Source organism: Synchiropus splendidus, chromosome 9 (assembly GCF_027744825.2).
Source record: "Synchiropus splendidus isolate RoL2022-P1 chromosome 9, RoL_Sspl_1.0, whole genome shotgun sequence".
NCBI classification, from domain to species: domain Eukaryota; kingdom Metazoa; phylum Chordata; class Actinopteri; order Syngnathiformes; family Callionymidae; genus Synchiropus; species Synchiropus splendidus.
In genome coordinates this window covers 12,953,988-12,972,411 of record NC_071342.1, presented here as the reverse complement: position 1 = coordinate 12,972,411, position 18,424 = coordinate 12,953,988, and the positions used below count along the sequence as shown (strand labels likewise).

Genomic DNA, 18,424 nt, shown 5'->3' with positions numbered 1-18,424 from the left:
ACAAAAACAAACGCTCTGTCTCGGACTTTTATCGCTTCATTTTTCTGTCGACAAGAACAATATCCTGGCGTTTATAGCTAGTCTCGGCAGTACTGAGCAACGTGATGGTATCTCTCTCTGACAATGGCAATGGTAACATATTAGGTTTGAGTGAGACTCACTTGTGAAATAACGCTCCAAAGCTATCCTTAAGATCCTCTATCCTTGCTTTCCAAGTCATTTTCTAAAGGAAATCATGGTCACGCACCTTCTCTTTAAGTCATTGCGGGAGCTGTGAACGCTTTGTCTTTCGTTAACTCAACCATTCAACCTTAAACAGTTGTGAAGTGTTCCGACTTGACGGGGGACTCGCCCCGTTGTGGAAAGTGCTGTTTGTTTGTGATCTTCTAATGTGGCTATTTTCTCAAATTGAGAAAACATTGAAGTGGAGCCGCCACTAAATGTATGCAGTAAATTGAATCCCTAATGTGGCCACACAAATCCAGCGCTGCTGTGAATTTTTGAAGCTTTTTCTAAATTCAAATGAATAATTCTCTTGCATTACATTTGAAGTAAATTGGTGAGTAACAAGCCCCCTCCGCTTTGCAGATTTTGTCTAAATAGCTTTTAATTGCCGCTGCTCTCTCATGTAAGCAGACTCCACTCAGTGCCTCGCTTCTGTCATGGTACCCCGCTGTCCCACCAGCTTCTTGGGAGTTCTTCTGGAGCTCCCGCCACCTCTTCCTTCCTGCTGCAGTCGCCTCATTAATCAAGTGAAAGTTAGTGGCTGCACCAGCGCCGGCTGCCCTCGCAGGGCAAAGTCTATGCGCACAGAATAATGAGCCAAACTCGTGGGATGCTTCAAATGAGATTTTCCCCTAGTTTGACTCTCCTCTCCTCTTCCTCGAGGGCATTGGTTCCGAGGTATTACAATCTTTATAGGGTCATATCCGATCAGCAAGGGGCTCAGATTGTTTTTAATCCTGTTAGTGTTTTTAACAAAGGTTAATTGGGAATAAATAATACCCGCAGACCCAAGTATTTTAGTCAAAGACTGGCACATACGCAGACAAATACAACCTTCCAGGGTCCATGGACGTGCAGAAGTAGTCCATTAAAGACAGCGATAAAAAGCAACCTTGAGTCCATTTGTACTGAAAGTGCAGCCTCAAAAACATACCGGTTTTTGATACTGTAAAATGACATGCATGATAAATTAAACCGTCCTCAGTGTTCCTGATTATTTTTCTGACATTTAGACGTCCTATGCTGCCTTCTCCAGTCAAAAATAAGTGGCCCTTCTTTGAAATTGCACTGCGGCGTGTGGAGTTTGGACATTGCCAATAGGAGATGCGTCCCATGCTGGAAGTATCTGTGTGCTCTGTCTTGCAGGACACTCAACAGCAGTGATAAAAAATAACAGAATAAAATAAAATAATTTTCAAAAATATATATAAAAATAAAGAAATATGCCCATGGCATTTTCTGCCTTTCATGTAATTGTCTCATATGTTATGTCTTATATTTACACCTCCCTGAGCTGTATATTGTCACATTTCACACAGACTTAAAAGGAGTCAAGAACAGTTCTTATAATTTCCTGTCATTCCCCATATAACTTGTTCTGTAAGTTTGTGTGCATGTTTTTGAAAATGATATTACATTTATGCCAAATGGTTTGTTACACATTGGTGGTTATGATGATTATTAAGATTCACACTTTTTTAGTTTTTACCCATGGTTAGATGTATTTATTGATTTTTGTGTGTATGATTTTAGGTACAATTTCAAGATACAAATTGAGTCAAGTTTGTGCAGTGAAGTGATAATGACCAAGATAGACATTGTTGAATGTGTTTATATTCTTACTGTAAAATATTACTGTCAAATATAAACCCCATTGAAGTGAGCATTAAAAAAAAAAAAAACTACAGTTAGTTTTTTAACTGTAAAAAGAAAATAACTGTAGGTTATTTTTTTGGTGTTGGATGGGTTCCAGCTCTCTGCAGAGAATCCAAACCACGGTGACGGTGAGACCAACAGCTCTGTCTCAACAACAGGGTTATTGAGACAGTGAGAGCAGGCATGGCCTATAAGTAGTGTGTAACTTAAAGTTGTTGTAAAGTTATTAAACTTAGTTGTGTTCATCCTTGGCCCCTGCATGTCCCTCAGTTCAGCTGATTTACTTATTTATTTATTTGCAGGTATACGCAGTCACCCAAACAATTTTTGGGTACGTTGTAAACATGCTAAATGAAAACACCATTTCGACACGCCATGTTTGCCTGACAGGATGGCGGACATTTCATTCACTCCCTCTGCACTGAGTCGGTTAAATCACAGGCAAAAGTGCTGTAAATGCAGCTTAAATAATGACTTGGGCACGGATGCTATTTCATCCCCGAGCATGTGTTTTAGCACATGTTATCTGTGTTAACATGAAATCTATTACTCGACATGTGCGTGGGGCCTATTTATGGAAACAGTCAGGAATGTTTTCAAGGTGAACATTTTAGTGGAGCAGAGTTGATTTCCTGTTAAAAGATGAGCTAAAGAAAGTCCTGAAGTTGTGCGCGGTGAGATTGATGCCCACAGAGGAGTCTGCGAGGCGCCTCTGGGACAGCAGCTCTTGTATCAGCAGGGGGATTAAAGAAAGTATGCAAAGGAAGAGTCACACGGAAGATAAATGTGCAAGCACCTTGTGAAGAACACAAAAAAATGAAAACCCTCACTGGGGAATAACATCAAATATTATTCACCTTGAACTTGCAGGTGAATACATTCTTCTAATTTTATCTTCTGCATAGAGTGTCACCGTGGCTTATACCAAGCCGGTGAAACTGCAACCCTGCTGAACTTAGAAAACCTTGTCTTTGAAAACAAAACCGGCCAAAAAAACTGTGACCCATGCTGAGTCATTGAATATCCTCAAGGGAAATAATATGCGCCTGGAACCAACCTCATCGACTTGTGTATACATGTCCACTTGGGTGACCTAATGTAGGGTTGAAGTAAACTTCTTCTAATGCCTTGCACGTTGGATTCTTCGGTAGCTTAATGGTCCTCTATTTAATCTAGTCCAATTGTTTTAGATAAATGACTCACCGCTGTTGTACAGTCGCGGAATCCATTCAATGTACTTATAATTGTGTTATTATTGAACAATAGAAGTATGTTCTCTTCAGCGGAATACAGTTTTGGTTGTTGAAAAAAATGAATTTGATGCGAGTACATTGTAGCATGACCCTTGTCAAGATGTTTTAAAAGCTACCATAATAATAAGAACAAGATTATCACTCAGATAGTGCAGATCTCTCCCAAGCAGCTCATTTCCATCCATAATGTCATTTCTTCTTAGTGTTGGAGTATGAGAGGTCCCCAGCTGAAAATTCTCCGGCGAGTTAAGCAACACTAAAATAATATCAAAAGACTCATGATGTTGGGACAAGACCATAATTGTCTGCTCTAGATTTCCAGAAAATTTCAATAAATCAGTTCATGAATATCTGTAAGACAGAATGGACAGCAGGGTGAAATTCCATTTACAGTACTTATTGAGAAAAGCTTTTTAAGTCAAAACGTGATAGTAACTGTATTTTACTAATCAATTATTTATTTCTTTAGTTTATTTGTTTGGTTTTGATGAAATTCAATGTCCTTTATTCTTCTCTGAATGGGGAAATTCTGCTTGGCTTAGAGGCGTACAGTACACCAAGCAACAATGTAGAAACAAGGACACCGGGAAAAAACAAAATTAGCAGGAAGGAACCTCCTTCATGCAGTGAGGGTGGACAAGTCTGTCACCGAAGGTGCTGCCGAGTGGAAGAGAAGACATGAAGAAAGAGCTGCAACCCATCCAACACCACGGCCACATTCGGAGTCCGCGCCTCTAGCCCTGGCTCCCTGACACGCACCATGCCACACACACACCCAATGCTGGACCAGCGCTCGTCCGCCATCCCACTGACATTGCCACAGAGGGCGTAAACTGACATTCTCTGCCTGGTCCACATTGTCATCATCGTCCCTCCTCTGTGCCCAATCGCATTGCGACTCCCCATCTATAGTCCCGAGCCTTGGGGGGAACACCATTCAGGCCGCTTCATCGACTTCGGCACAATGGTAATGATGGTGGCTAAATCATGGTGTTGTAACCAAAACATTCCCACCACCAAGTCATCAAAGAGTGACTATTTTAAAGAAGAACTTTGCGTCAAATGTGGTCCCGGAAGTTGGCATTTTGTGGTGCATGTTTGATGTCACTTCACCTTTGTCACTTGGCACACCATATGTGGCTTTGTGATGGCATCATGAGAGTAAACACATCATTATTTGGGATGCTCTATATACCAAGTGACACAAGTGATTGTTTAGGAAAAGGAGCGCCACCCTGTGGCTTAAACACAGCCTCTGTCTTACCCGTGTTACCCGTGACACGAGGATAACATAGGGATTTTTTTTACATTGTATATCAGTTGAAAGCTACAGTCATGGATCAACATTCAGCACGGATGGCTGACAAAACGTCCTCTTGAAAACAGAAGCATTAGGAGTGAGAATGTATTCTTCTAACATATGTTTTATCCCAAATCAGAAACATTACACGCCTGATTATGTTGCCAAGACATGCCTGACCTGACAGCAGCGAAAACTCCACAAAAACAAATCGACTTTTTTTTCCCACTGAAACAAGTACACACGCATGCCAGCACACACAAACCCAGCATGAGAAACAACCACCAAATGTAGATGCAGTCGTCCATCACAAAGACTAACCGAGCACTGCAAACACCAGGAGCCTGAACAAACTCCCCTCATAAAACATCCAGAGACAGACACAAATTTCTGTTGGAATCAGCCGCTTTGTAGACGTGTGTTTATTATAATGACCCGTTATTAAATCTACACTTCAGCACTTTATCTGTTTAGAGTGTGTCACTAGTGTGGTGCGCTTCCCAAGTGCTTTCCCAGGGTTTATTCTCTTGCAATGACCCATTTTGTCATGTGAATTTAGTTTACTCTGATCTTAAATGAAGGAAAACAATCAGAACATAACCAAGTAAATGGGTCTTCAACAGTGTGGTGCTATCAATTTTGACTATACTTACAGGATTTATTCACAAATGCCTCCATTGCACAACAAAGTAGGGTATTTGTCTATGTCAGTTTTATACACATTCTATTGGTCTGGTACATCCCTATGAACCATATATGGCCTATATTAGGATATAAATACATATCTTTTTTGGGTAGTTTATCCAGCATCATCATTGAAACACTGTTGTTTTTATATTAATTTTATATTTTTTATGAATTTTAGAGTAATTCAACACATTTATTGAGTGTTACAGGAAAGCATTGCCTCATCACCTGACTGTCGATTCGAAGTTTCCAGTGAATCGGCTTTATTCTAATCACTATATCAGGGCTGGCCAACCAGTCGGAGGCTAGGAGCCACACTGTTTTAGTGTGTTGTTGATAAGAGCCACATCTTACAAATATGTAATGCTCTAAGGCTCACCTCACACAGCTGGTCACGTGACTTCGCGGCAGTATAGCGGTTGAAGCACATCCCTGTGTATCACAATGTTGCTGCTTCGCTTCCGGCATATGTCTCTTGTGCATGTATTTTTAAAATTCATACATTTTAAAATCAGAATATCAAGTGGCGTCGATAGAAATGTGTGCTATCTTCTATATTTATATATATATATATATATATATATTTTTTTTTTACGTGCCTCATGTCACCAATAACATCACCCCAGTCTGTGTTATGTGAGCGACGCTGCAGACTGGACAGTCTCATCTTCGCTCCACTGAATTAAACACGACGACTCCACAATGATCAACAATAAATAATAGGTGAAACACATGCCATACGTTTAGTTTTGGGAATGACAAAGTGAAACGTGGAACTAGGTCATGTTAAATCGTGTTGATCATGGATCTGATGACGGTCTTTGGACCGTGGATCACATCGGCAGTGAACGTGCTCTGAGCCGAGGGGCGGCGGCTTGGAGTACATGCGGCCAGGGTTATTGTTTATGTTCCAAAGTTAAACTCATGTCACAGTCTTGGAACAATATTTTGATATTTTGTTGGAATAGCTCTTACTTTTTCGTCTTATTTCCTGTATAAATAATCATCTGAATAGCAACTTGACCAAAATCACAGCCAGTCCGTGGCTCATTCCGTAAAGAGCCGCATGAAAGTGGGCAAAGAGCCGCATGTGGCTCGGAAGCCTCAGGTTGGCCAGGCCTGCACTATATCATGAAGTTTTATATCATTATCCTGAGCTCAAAATATTACCAACTGGCCTTGCATGAATTAAGTAAGTGAAGTCAGAATTGAAGTGAATCTGATGCGTGATATCTCATGTTTATTCCATGAGCTCCATGACTTCCGCTGTTAAACAGCCTTTGAATGATCTTTTCTGTTTTGTTCGCAGGTCCACGTTGTGTGAGGGACAGCAGTTGTGACCGAGACCCTTGCCAAAATGGAGGCACTTGTCTGCAGAAATCCAATGGCTCTGTTTGTCTTTGTCCTGAAAGATTCGAGGGTCACCACTGTGAAACCAGAATCGGGATTGATTGCTTGTCAAAGTCATGCCGAGATGCAACGATTTGCTCTGAGGGAGAGCAAGTGAGGATTTTTCTCTTCATTAAATTAGATCTTTTTTTTTTTTTTTTTTATCCCAGTCAGCTCTAAACAAGAAGCAGCATTTTTTTTCATTTAGAATTAAAAATTTATACATTTTTAAAAATCAACTGGCTTCTTTCCAAAGTTGCAATTAATATTTCCTCCTCAAATGAGCTCAGGGAGAGAGTGTGTTTCCTCAACCAATTTAATTAAATGGCACTGTGGTTGTTTAAGTGCAGTTTGGAAAAGAAACTTTTCGAAATGTATTTTGACGTCGGCGGGAGGAGCTGGGAACCAGAGGAAGGTTTGTGCGAAAACATTTTGCCGATACCAAAAGCGTTACTGTTCAGGGGGAACACGCTGGATGCCCACTCTGTCAATGTTTGGCGACATCTTCACTCAGATTTTAGGTAAATTCCACGTACATACGCGCCGACTTAAAAGCTCATCAACGCTGAGTCGCAGCTTGCCAGGAAGGCAAACAGTCACCATGGGAGCAGCACAATGCTTTCATTTTCCATCTTCCACGAACACTGAATTCTGCAGTTTTTTTGTTTGCTTTTTTTTTTTTCATAATGTCTAGACTGAGTTCAGATGATGTGCAGACATCATCTGAAGCAGAGGTTTGTGCTTGAGGCTGAGCATTAAAATTAAAATGATGAGCTGTTGTTGAAGAAATTGAAGGTGATATTAAGTCAAACTATGTTAATACATTGGCATTAATATTAAAAAGGTGTGAAGCTGCCGTAGTTACGACACTTCAGTTATTGACGTGAATCATGGACTGTGCCTTTCAGGATTGTTTCTGTGACGACGGAACTGAGACTTCAGGATGCGAGAGGCAACAGGACGTGTGCAGCTCTTCCCCTTGTCTCAACAATTCCACCTGTGTGTCCAGAGGAAACGATTATGTCTGCAGGTGACGGCACACACACACACACACACACACACAGAGAGAGCTCAGCTCCTACAGAGGTCATTCTCATACTGCTGGTTTTGTGATGTCTAGAAATTCACCTCTCACTGGAAATTTATTACTTTCTTGAACCATTTATAGGGTCATTGCTTATATAAAAATAATGTTTTATATATATAAAAAATGTGTGTATATATATATATATATATATATATATATATGTATATATATATATATATATATATATATATATATACACATATATACAAAAAATGTGTGTATATATATATATATATATATATATATATATATATATATATATATATATATATATATATATATATATATATATATATATATATATATATATATATATATATATATATATATATATATATATACACATTTTTTTATATATAAAACATTATTTTTATATATATAAAAAATAATTACCACACACATATGAACGCTGCTCCAGGCACATTCTTTCCAGACAGTTAAAAATAAACATTGATTTTATATTTTTTTTCACTGCCTTTCCTTATCAACTGATAGTAGTATCAGAGTAGTATTACAGTTACTTTTCAGGAAGCAAACTTGAGAGAACTATGCGATTACAATTTTCTTTTATGTCCTTTGCATTTTTTTCTTCATCATAACATCATAAAGGATTTACTGGTTTTGGTTATATGTCATCTTTGATCTTTTGTTTTTCATATCTCCAACATTAATGTCAGAGCTTGATTGTGGTTTCCGGCATGAGACACTTCAAGTGAGTAAGAGAGCAGTTCAACCATCTTCATGTTTGTGCTGTCGGAGGCGTGGACATTTTCCTCAGTGACAAATGTTACAGCAAGGATGGTCAAGCGATCCACCCTTCCTGCTGGTAGCTGACATTTCTGCCACCTGTTTTGCTGCATTAACTAGTGAAAACATTTTCACCATCAATGTTACACTTCATTTAATTTAAGTTTCAGCAAGGTTCCTGACCAAAACAACAGCACTGAGCGTGATACTTCACTCTTAAGTCCTGAGGAACGACTCATCCAGCGCTACTCAAGACACTCTTCACCAAACAAAACAAACACATGCTTGGGCACTTCCCCCCTCCTTTTTCACTTAGCAGAAAGTGGAAAGTCTGCCATCATCATCAGGATTTCCCTCAGAGACAGCGTTCTCACGTGTGTGGGTTGTTTAGAGAGGAGAATAGAAGAAGCCTCCTTCACATGAACTGCCTTCAGCACTTCACAAGCGCTGAAAGAGTCTATTGCGATAAACAGGCATTTCAGAGTGAGTACAAACAAACAACTTGACAACCGATGCATACATCAAGTATGCAAACAAACAGCCGTGCGTGTGAATGTATTTTTTTTCTGGCAGTATTGATCAAGCCCTGGAACTGGTTTGGGTTACTGATGTATCTTCTGAAACACCCAACATGTCAGATTGTTGCTGCTTCGGTATTTCTCTGTCAGGTGGTTTGGTGTATGAACTCCGTACAGTATGAGAGTGAATGAATCTCCATCGTTCACGGCTAGCAAGTTGGAAAATGGAAACATGAGGCAGGTAAACACCGTCTGAAAGCCTTGCATTTGAAGAGCTTGAATGATTTAAGATGAAGCACGTCATGTTGGACTGAACCAGGGAGGAGAAAAACAACCAAATCAATCGACTGACACAGTAGCTCCCTGAGTTTACACAGTAAGTCAGATTCCACCTGTGTTGCGACGCAGGCCATTGGCATAACTCGTAGTGTATTGCAATTTTTTTCATATTACTTAACTTGGAGGACATATTAAAATGTGATGAGTGTGTTCGCTACTTGGGAAATCGATTTATTTTTGGCTAGCTGCGGTGCACTGCTGTTTACTGTGACAATGGATTGGTGGTTAGAAGGGAGCCAGACAAGACAGCTTGGAATTTCTTATTTTATGATTATTTTATTGTAATTAAATGGTAATTATTATTCATTTTATCATAACAATTGTCAAATTTAAGATACTACAGACTCAGACAAACGGCAAGCTATATTAGAGCTACGTTAGCTAATGCTAACCCAATATATGCACTAGACTGAGTCATCCTTTCCGAGCGTCTCAGGACTGACCGGTAATGATGACGTCTGGCTGGATGTGCGTCATTTTATGACACTAGTGCGAGATATGATGACTTCAATGAAACATCTGTGGCATGGCGTTGAGGAATGCAAAGTTGCTGGTTTGAATTTTGATGCATTTGGTTGTATCACGGTTATTAGTTTGTATTAACCCTGTAATAGTTTGAAATCTTAAAAAAAAATCACAATAGAAAACAGGATCAAAGAGCCGTTTCACTGTTGCTATGCGTGGTTTTAAGAAAAGATCTCAAATACATGTAACAAATACCAAAATACATCTAGCATTTGGGTTGTCACTCTTTTATCACAGTTTGTGCACTCCTGCTTGAAAAATATTTAGTGTAAGAAGTAATAAAGTTTAGACCTTCATCTCTTCTATGTTCTTGTCGAAATGATCTTTTCACCATGTAGTGAACAGTTAGTGTTCTGAACTGTGCTGTATGAATTACGTTTTATGATCCAGGTTTTCCTCACTGGCTGAAATAGTCGATTCCTAATGTCGCACGACAGAAAAACAGAAGTGTGTCGGATTGTTGATTATGTCACGTACATTTCCACCTGCATTTTTGTTGATCTGCATAAACAAACGAACATGGACTTGGGGTTGTAACTGAAGAACTGGTTACCACCAATATGATCTACTGCTTACGCCACCATTGGTGGAAGCACTTGAGTCCAGAGCATCAACCCAAACATAAACAGCTAAATAGGTCACAAATGAAATGTTGCCTCCTCAACAGTAGATTCAGGCACCTTGTTATACTGTTGCATAAGTTGGGAACCATCCGCGTAAAATATCTGAGCAGCAGATCAGCCAAGCGTGTCGTGGTTTGCTCGGCGTCATGATGAAAATTGTATGTTTTGGAATTATTCATAATTGGCGGCCTGTCAATCATTTCTCTCTCCATAACTTTATCTCCCTCTTATCACTCCCTCTGGGTTTCTTTCAGTGTCAAGACGGTGTCAATTCATGTAAATAAAACCAAGCACTTTGTGTGCAGTCTCTCAGTTCTCCATAATCCCTCCATAAATTCACAGCACTCACATTAATCCGTGCTGTACCCCACGCAAAAATCCGTGTTGACTCTCCAAAACAAAGATGAGAGGAAATAAACGTATGAATATACTGTGGCAGAGCCAGCATTGCGCCCTAATTATATCCAATTAAAAAGACAAATAAGGAATCAACCTTTTACACAACCATTATCCAGCAATGATTCAGAGAAGCGGGTTGTTTGATAATGACTGTTCGCCGGCAGAGACGCTTAAGAGCTGAGGTCAATAGACTTGGGCACATCATGTGCTCTTTGGCTCAAGTGTGAGATTTACCCTGGAACTGTGCACTCTGGGGGGCCTCCTGTCTTCAAAGATATTGTAAATCCCTCCTAAAAATATGTGTCTTTAAAACAGTTTTTCCTATTTTCTTCGCTTTTTTTTTCCTCAGATGGGAGGAAACGGAAGTTTTCTGCTCTGTTTCCGTAACGGGCGTCAAACATTTCTTTGTTGCTATGATATTCATAATTATAAATAATTTCCACACAGCTTTCTTTCTCTCTATTATTTTATTTTTATAAATATATATATATATATATATATATATATATATATATATATTGATTTTCATTGCATTGATTTTCTATATGACATGGATGCGTTTTCAAAGTTCCAGCCTCTGTGTGTGGGACATGGATTTCTGACCGTGTTGTTTTTGCTTTTGAACTTTTCCTCAATTTCAATGCTTTCATTTGAGCTGAAATCCTGCAGCTATTCAATAACCGACAGCTCACAGCCATGGTTCTGGAGCACATATTGCCTCAAGTTTTCGCGTATTGGCAAACATCAAGGATTTTATTTATTTATTTATTTATTTTGCTGCCCAAGTTCTCGCTGCGACTGGCACTTTTGAAGCATCATCTTTCCCACTGGCTCTGAAAGTGTGTGATGCAGCAAAAGTAGAGTCTCTGTAAAGCATCTGAACAAACCCCACCTGAGCTCAGTCATCATCTGTGCCCTGTCTCAGATCTGCTACAGCTGAGATCTGGGCTGCAGATCTTGTCACGTCACTTCACCTTTGCGACTGAATTTCCATTCAGCCGACTCACAAATTCACCATATGCCAGAAAGCACCAGACAAGTTGGAGCACTTGCTCATAGGTGGTCGATGGACAGGTTTCCTGTCATCAAAATGGTAGCAAGACGTAGGTGGAAACATGTTCAGTGGCAGCACATGGAAACAAGCCTCAATTTATGATTGAGGAAGCAACTGATACCTCGAGTACAGATGGAAGCATAGAGCAGGACAAAGTAGGCCCCTGAGGCTTCTTTATTCAGGTCAGTCAGTGTGAAATTGTTTATCCTTTTGAATGTTTTCATTGTTTTCTATCGATATTTCAATGTCTAGATTCATCAGTAAATCAGTTTTTATTTCATTGTTAGAGCTACGTTTTCTTTCTTTTTTCTTTTTTAGTACTTTATGCCTCATGTTTTGTGTATATATATATATATATATATATATATATATAATATATAACAGCTTCCAACTAGATCGTGGAACAAAAGATTCACATTTCTGAATTAGCAACATCTCTGGATTGTGTATTGATGTATTTTCTCCAAGCTTCTATCTAGTCTGTGATGATTCACAGACCTTTGACCTTTCATGATTCATATGAGCATGTGGTGGCATTATCTTCCATCTGCTCAAATTCCAATAAACCCATTAAAATAATGATCAATCCTCATGTTTTAATTGAACGAATGAAAAAATATATTTATATGAAACCATGTTATGTTGTGTTTAAAACTGCTTTTGTCACCATTGATGATGGGTGAATTGATTCAGATGACCGCTAAATTCTCCCCTACAGATGTCTGCGGGGGTTTTCTGGGAAGAACTGTGGAGAAATAATTGACTACTGCACAGTGCTCAATATCACCTGCCGAAATGAGGGATTGTGCCTGAGCGTAATTGGCCAATATCAGGTAAGTCATTCAAAGCTTCGGAGATAATGAAGTACTCAGGTGCCAAGACAGCATCAAATTTTCTCGGACTGAACGCGTGTTTGAGGATCTGCAACATCAGGATGCTCTCATAATGTATTTTGTTTTTCTAATTTATTTTTAAAACAGGTCTGAGTTGGTGTGTGACTTGAGGACTGGATATAAATCCCCTCTGTCATTGATCTTTCACAGGTCATCGTAGCAAGCCTGGATGTCTTTTGAGAGACCAGTACAACTAGTAGTTTCTCATTTAGGACATTGTATATGTTCTGTTTCACTGAATGTATCATCTTAGAGCCTAAAGTTGGAGGATTTGAGTGATACATCCACCACGTCAGGCTATTATTCCACTATTATCATCATGATCATTATCAAACGAATCTTGAAATGAAATCAAAACCACTTATGACATTCAAAACAATGCTTCGCTCTGAATGAAACTACATTTAATTCAACATATTTGGAGAGTCTAAATGATTCATGCGCCGTAGTATCTCACATGACAGGGCTGTTGTTGCAGTGTGTCTGTGCTCCGGGATGGGTGGGTGAGTTTTGTCAGTACGTGGGCGACGCCTGCAAGATGAAGCCAAACAGCTGCCTGAACGGAGCCACATGTGTGACGACAAGCCCGCCGGCATCTCCTCCTCAGTTCAGGTGCAAGTGTGCACTTGGCTTTACAGGTGAGTCCTGTGCTCGGTCGTCATTCTTACACAAGAAATTTAAAAATACTTATTCAGTTTTTTTCATTTTGAAATATGATTGATTTCTGATGCACATATTTTGCCAGTGAAAATGTGTGTGTCTTGTGTTGTTAAATTGTCGTATGAACAGGAGTGTGTTAATAACTGCCACAACACCATGTGCAGAACATCATCATTATCAATACATGCGTAGTTTAGATCAAATATTCTGAACAGTTCCTCACAGAAAGTTATGCTAGCATCATGACTTATTCCCACAGGTGATGGATATATTATTCATGCATCACACTAACATCGGCAATTCAGTCTTTATCACTGTTGGTGCAGCCGTTCGGCACTTGGACGCGAAATAAAGGAGCTCAATGTTGAAGTGCCTGGATGAGGGATGAACCCTGGGTTAAAGTCAAGCATCACCCAGCTTTACGTTGGCGTCACCATGTTTTCCAATATATTTTGCTTCACTAATCTCCATGGTTGACCTTAAACCTCTGTTGAAACGTCACCAGTCCACCACCATTACTCACCCATGGCATGAAACCGTGTGATCATCACAAAGATATTTGTCATAGGAAAGCAGCAGCAGAAGCAAGTGCAAGTCATGTTCATCAAATTTACGAAAGAACAAAAAAAACACTTGATGCAAACTGTAGAGACAATATAATAAAATATATAATAAAACCATGTCTAAACATCATAAAATAAAATACATTTTACTTAAGAAGATATACTGTAAGTTAAGTGTAAATGAAATTGAAATGTTCAAATTAATTTTCAAAACTGCTTCAACAGGTGCTTTCATGAACAGTTTTTACCATTGGAGGGGACAACATCACTTTCTTTATCATTTTTTTTCCAAGAACTTCTCCATAGTTGTTCACAGATTTGCAGCTGTCAAGTCAATTCAGAGACACACTAGTGCCACCATACGTGGCTAATGTCTTAAAACTCAGCGTCTCACGGCCCTCACGCCCCAAAGGTGTAAAACAAAATACTTAGCGGCCCTCTAGTGCTCACGGCCCAACCATGGGCCCCGGCCTTACAGTTAAGAATCACTGATCTAGAGAGTACATGTCTGTGGTTGTATTTTGCGGAACTTCAATCGTGGGTCTGAAGAAAGTGAGCGCAAGGCATCAGTCCTGAGAAGAAGAACTAAAGATGCACATTTACTTACGACTGAGACAGTGGTTTTTGCTGGTAAAGGGATTTTTTTTTCTCTCTTTCGTGATGCAAAAACTTCTTGACTGACACATCTAATACCAGCCACGCAACCAAACACTCCTAAACTCAAATGTTTAGTTTCGAATGTCCAGGTCCACTTGACATTTATCGGTTCCGCGTCTTGACTCCTTAAATGCGAGCACTCTGGCAAACTGCTTAATTAGCTGCCAGAGCGGAACATGGCAGAGACCTGTTGAGCCATCAATAACCGCTGCCGGGAAAACAGTCAGACAATGGACACAGACTTCACCAAACTTTTCTTCCATGTGATGCAACCAGAAATTCATATATATTTAGAACAGTTAATTATCAGTGCCATGTTTTGCAGCATTTGTCTGCCCTGCATAAATGTTTTAAAAATGAGATTTAGTTCATGGCCAACTGCTTGGCCCATAAAATGGTGTTTAAATAAGGGATCACTTTCATATTTACTGAGTTTAATTTTCCCATTTTCCTGCGCAGTGTAGCCATCGTTGTCACTGCCATCAGAATATTCATGACACACGCATTTCATAACACGATTAGTCTGAGGTTATTATCGACCGTCCAAACATAGATTTCTGAAGGTATTACTCATCAAATCGAAAAAGAAGAAGAACATGACTGCACCACTTAAAACAGTGAATCTTCACATTGGAAATGGATAAGAAATAGAAATGATCCACTTTTTCATTACCTGCTGCACTTTGGTCTCCTCCACACAGTTCTCTGTTTCAGCTCTGACGTACTCAGCTGTCAGCCAGATAAGACCTTACATCGCTCCGCACGCACACTCTCTCCAGTCTCTGTTTTGTAGGTAAAAATCTGTTGCCACTTCAGTAATGGAAAATTGTCTTCCCAACTGTGGCGGGTCCTTGCGACTGATAGAATTTGCCGTTTCACTTCATCCTGGGATTTCTGCTCTGGATGCGATAGAATTCTGATCCTTGTGAGCTTGAAAGACATCCGAAAAAAAAAAAAAAAAAACTCCTGTGTATTGTGAGATGTTAGTTCTCAGGATCAACATGGAAACTGATCTATAGAACTTTAGGTTCCGGTCAGCCACATTCTCTCGCCTGAAGATTTGAATACATTTGCATTTAAATCCCTATTTTCACTTTGACTTCAATTCACTTCAAGACGTCCACTGACAATTTGAATTAATATTTATATAAAATAAAAACAAAATGGAAGCAGCAGTATCAAACTTTCAAAAAGAAAATGGTGGTGGTACTCCTGCCAGAAACGCTGCTCATCTGTTCAGGTGGAGAGTTGGCCGCTCCAAATACTATATCAGGCCAAGACAATCCCAAAGTTCCTTCCATTTCACAGAGGCACTACCGATGTTGCTGTGCATTTTGGCTAATTTCTTGGTCTCCTACTTTCTTGGCCCCATGTTACCTGGGTTCTGTCTTCCTCTTCATCGACGGCCGTGCTGTATATGCCCTAAACAACAATGGAACAGCTTCTTTTTCATTCCAGGGTTTGCAACTTGATTCTGCATTGGATGTGATGGGAAAGCGCAACAGGTTGAGGCCTATAAACCATGCGGCTTGGTTAAGAATTTCCAGACTGGGAAAGACTTTTTTGGGGAGATTTCTACTTTTGATATCTTCAAATGAAAAATATTTTAAGATTTATGATTAAAATAGAATTATGAATGAGCAAAACAATTCCATTAAAATACAATTGAAATCTTTCCCTCTGAAGCGTTCATAGCTGTGGAATTGTAACAATGGAAAAAGTGTAAGCACAACTCTGAAATCTATATATAAAACTCCAGCCAGATAAAAACTAGTTTTAAGAAACTGTCACTAAATAATATATGAGAGCAGGAGAAAGAAACCTGCACTCTCTAAATGCAACTATTTATACTGACCTTCAGTATTTCTCAACTTTTTTGGATCTTATTGTCCGACTACGTGCGCTAAGCCACTCTCCTTCATGAATAACAATAGTGTATTCACAGTCCTAGAGGTGCGAAGACATGTTTCACATTTTTATTTTCCATTTTTTTCTACGTATAACGACCTGTAGCGGCTCATGGGCTGGTGACATCAATCACTGCATTTGTGCGGTAACACAAGGTTGCTGCTGTCATGACGGGGCTTTCATGACATGCTATTGCTTCTCTGTTATTGATGGTGGGACATTCTGAATTAATAACCTGCCCAGTAAGACATTCAGTCTCCACAATCGTAGAGGAGGAGCCAACAGCTGCCTCAGCAGCGGAGCGACGGACCATTCCACATTAGCGGTGTGCTTCCTGTGGCCCGTGAATATAGAAGCGCTTGAAAATATAGCACATGATTTAGCATTGGATATTTTATTAAAGCCGAGACACCCGCTGATTCACACACGCCCTCTGCTGTGAGCAGTTCAATATCCTTTTAGTGTCCTGTGGTGTCTGTAAATACTTTGTTTTAATCAGCACCTTTGTATGTTATTTTTTAAGACTGTATTAGAAACTGAAATAATTCACTAATTTATTAAAGATATTTTGTCACAAAATAAATTGCGAAACAGCTCAGACAACTAACAATGTTAAATTAAACACATCACACTCTACATGAATATTTCTAATATATTGATGAATAAAGAAGCACTGACTCCAAATACAGTATTTAAAAAATGTATTTTTTTTAAATAAAGATTTATATATTTTAGTATTTTTTTGTTTGTTATAATTCACTGAAAGGAATCTGCATTTAATGGACTTAAATAAGGGAGAATTATTAAGTTGTTTACAGTGGTTTGTAGAAAAGAGCAAACTGCATTTTTTATCCACACAGTAATATGTCCGTTATAAGTAATGTGACCAAACAGACCAGAGTTTTTATTTGTAATCCAGATACAGCAGTCCGGCTGTGTAATGTTCATACTGATGACATTCCCCAATATCGAGGTTTGCATAACTCATTTGATGAGTTATGATAGTTGATACATTTTCATCACAGTGGTACTCTTTTCTAATACTGAGCTGGGGATTTCTGATGCAATAACTCAACTCATGCAATAAATGTAACACATTTCCCCTCCTTTTCCCAGGGACAAACTGTGAGACCGAAATCAATGAGTGCGACTCCAACCCCTGCTGGCACAACAGCACATGCAAAGACTTGGTTGGACACTACGAATGCCAATGTCCTACAGGTATAGTATTCCAAAATTCTGCCAAAAAGTGATTGTTTTTCCTGCTGAGGGTTCGGCTATTTATGAGGTGGAATGTAGTGAAGTCTATATTTTTAATGCGGTGGCAGGGCTGCGGTTGGTGCCAGGACTCCTCTGGCCATTTGAGTGTGAACCAAAGGTGATTAGCATTTGCCTGCAGTGCTCCTAAAGCTGCAGCGTGTTTGTGAAACCCAAAACCAAAAGTCCTTTCTTTGTTTTTTTTGGACGCCATATACATGGAATCGCTTGGCTATTCTGGTCTCAGTGTTCTTTTACAACACTGACTCCTGAAGAAACAACAGTGACAGCAGAACATGATCTGCGAACAGGGAAGATCTCGGCAAACATCATTTTCCATATGTAGATCTACTGTCCACATGAATCCCAAAAGAAGGCAAGGTGGTCAAATTCTTTCAAGACACCTGCCTCTTTTCTCGACTTGGTAATTGTGTTTTTACGATCCGGTTAATCACTTGTGCCTTGTGTGATCTTGCTCCTTCCGTCATGATCCAAAGGTGAATACAGAGAACTTGCCATGTCTACTCAATATCATGCCCCCTTCTATCTGATAACCTTTTTTGATGGGTTGTTTAGGTGTCAGGAAACAGTGTCCGTATTTACAAAGGTTTCAAGATGGAACTGTATGTTGTGCAACACCTATTTCAGTGAAGCCTCACACCATTTTTAAGCCAGAGAGCCACC

The 18,424-nt window shown here is 39.5% G+C and overlaps 1 protein-coding gene across 1 annotated transcript in view; it reads left to right on the top strand.

The window, feature by feature from the left end:
* The window catches only part of eys (eyes shut homolog), a 177,794-nt gene that overhangs the window by 14,476 nt on the left and 144,894 nt on the right, over positions 1-18,424 (top strand). The window contains exons 4-8 of the mRNA XM_053876067.1: positions 6,431-6,624; positions 7,419-7,540; positions 12,521-12,635; positions 13,174-13,333; positions 17,600-17,704. Of these exons, the coding sequence (XP_053732042.1) occupies positions 6,431-6,624; positions 7,419-7,540; positions 12,521-12,635; positions 13,174-13,333; positions 17,600-17,704 (696 nt within the window). The remainder of the gene's footprint in view (positions 1-6,430; positions 6,625-7,418; positions 7,541-12,520; positions 12,636-13,173; positions 13,334-17,599; positions 17,705-18,424) is intronic.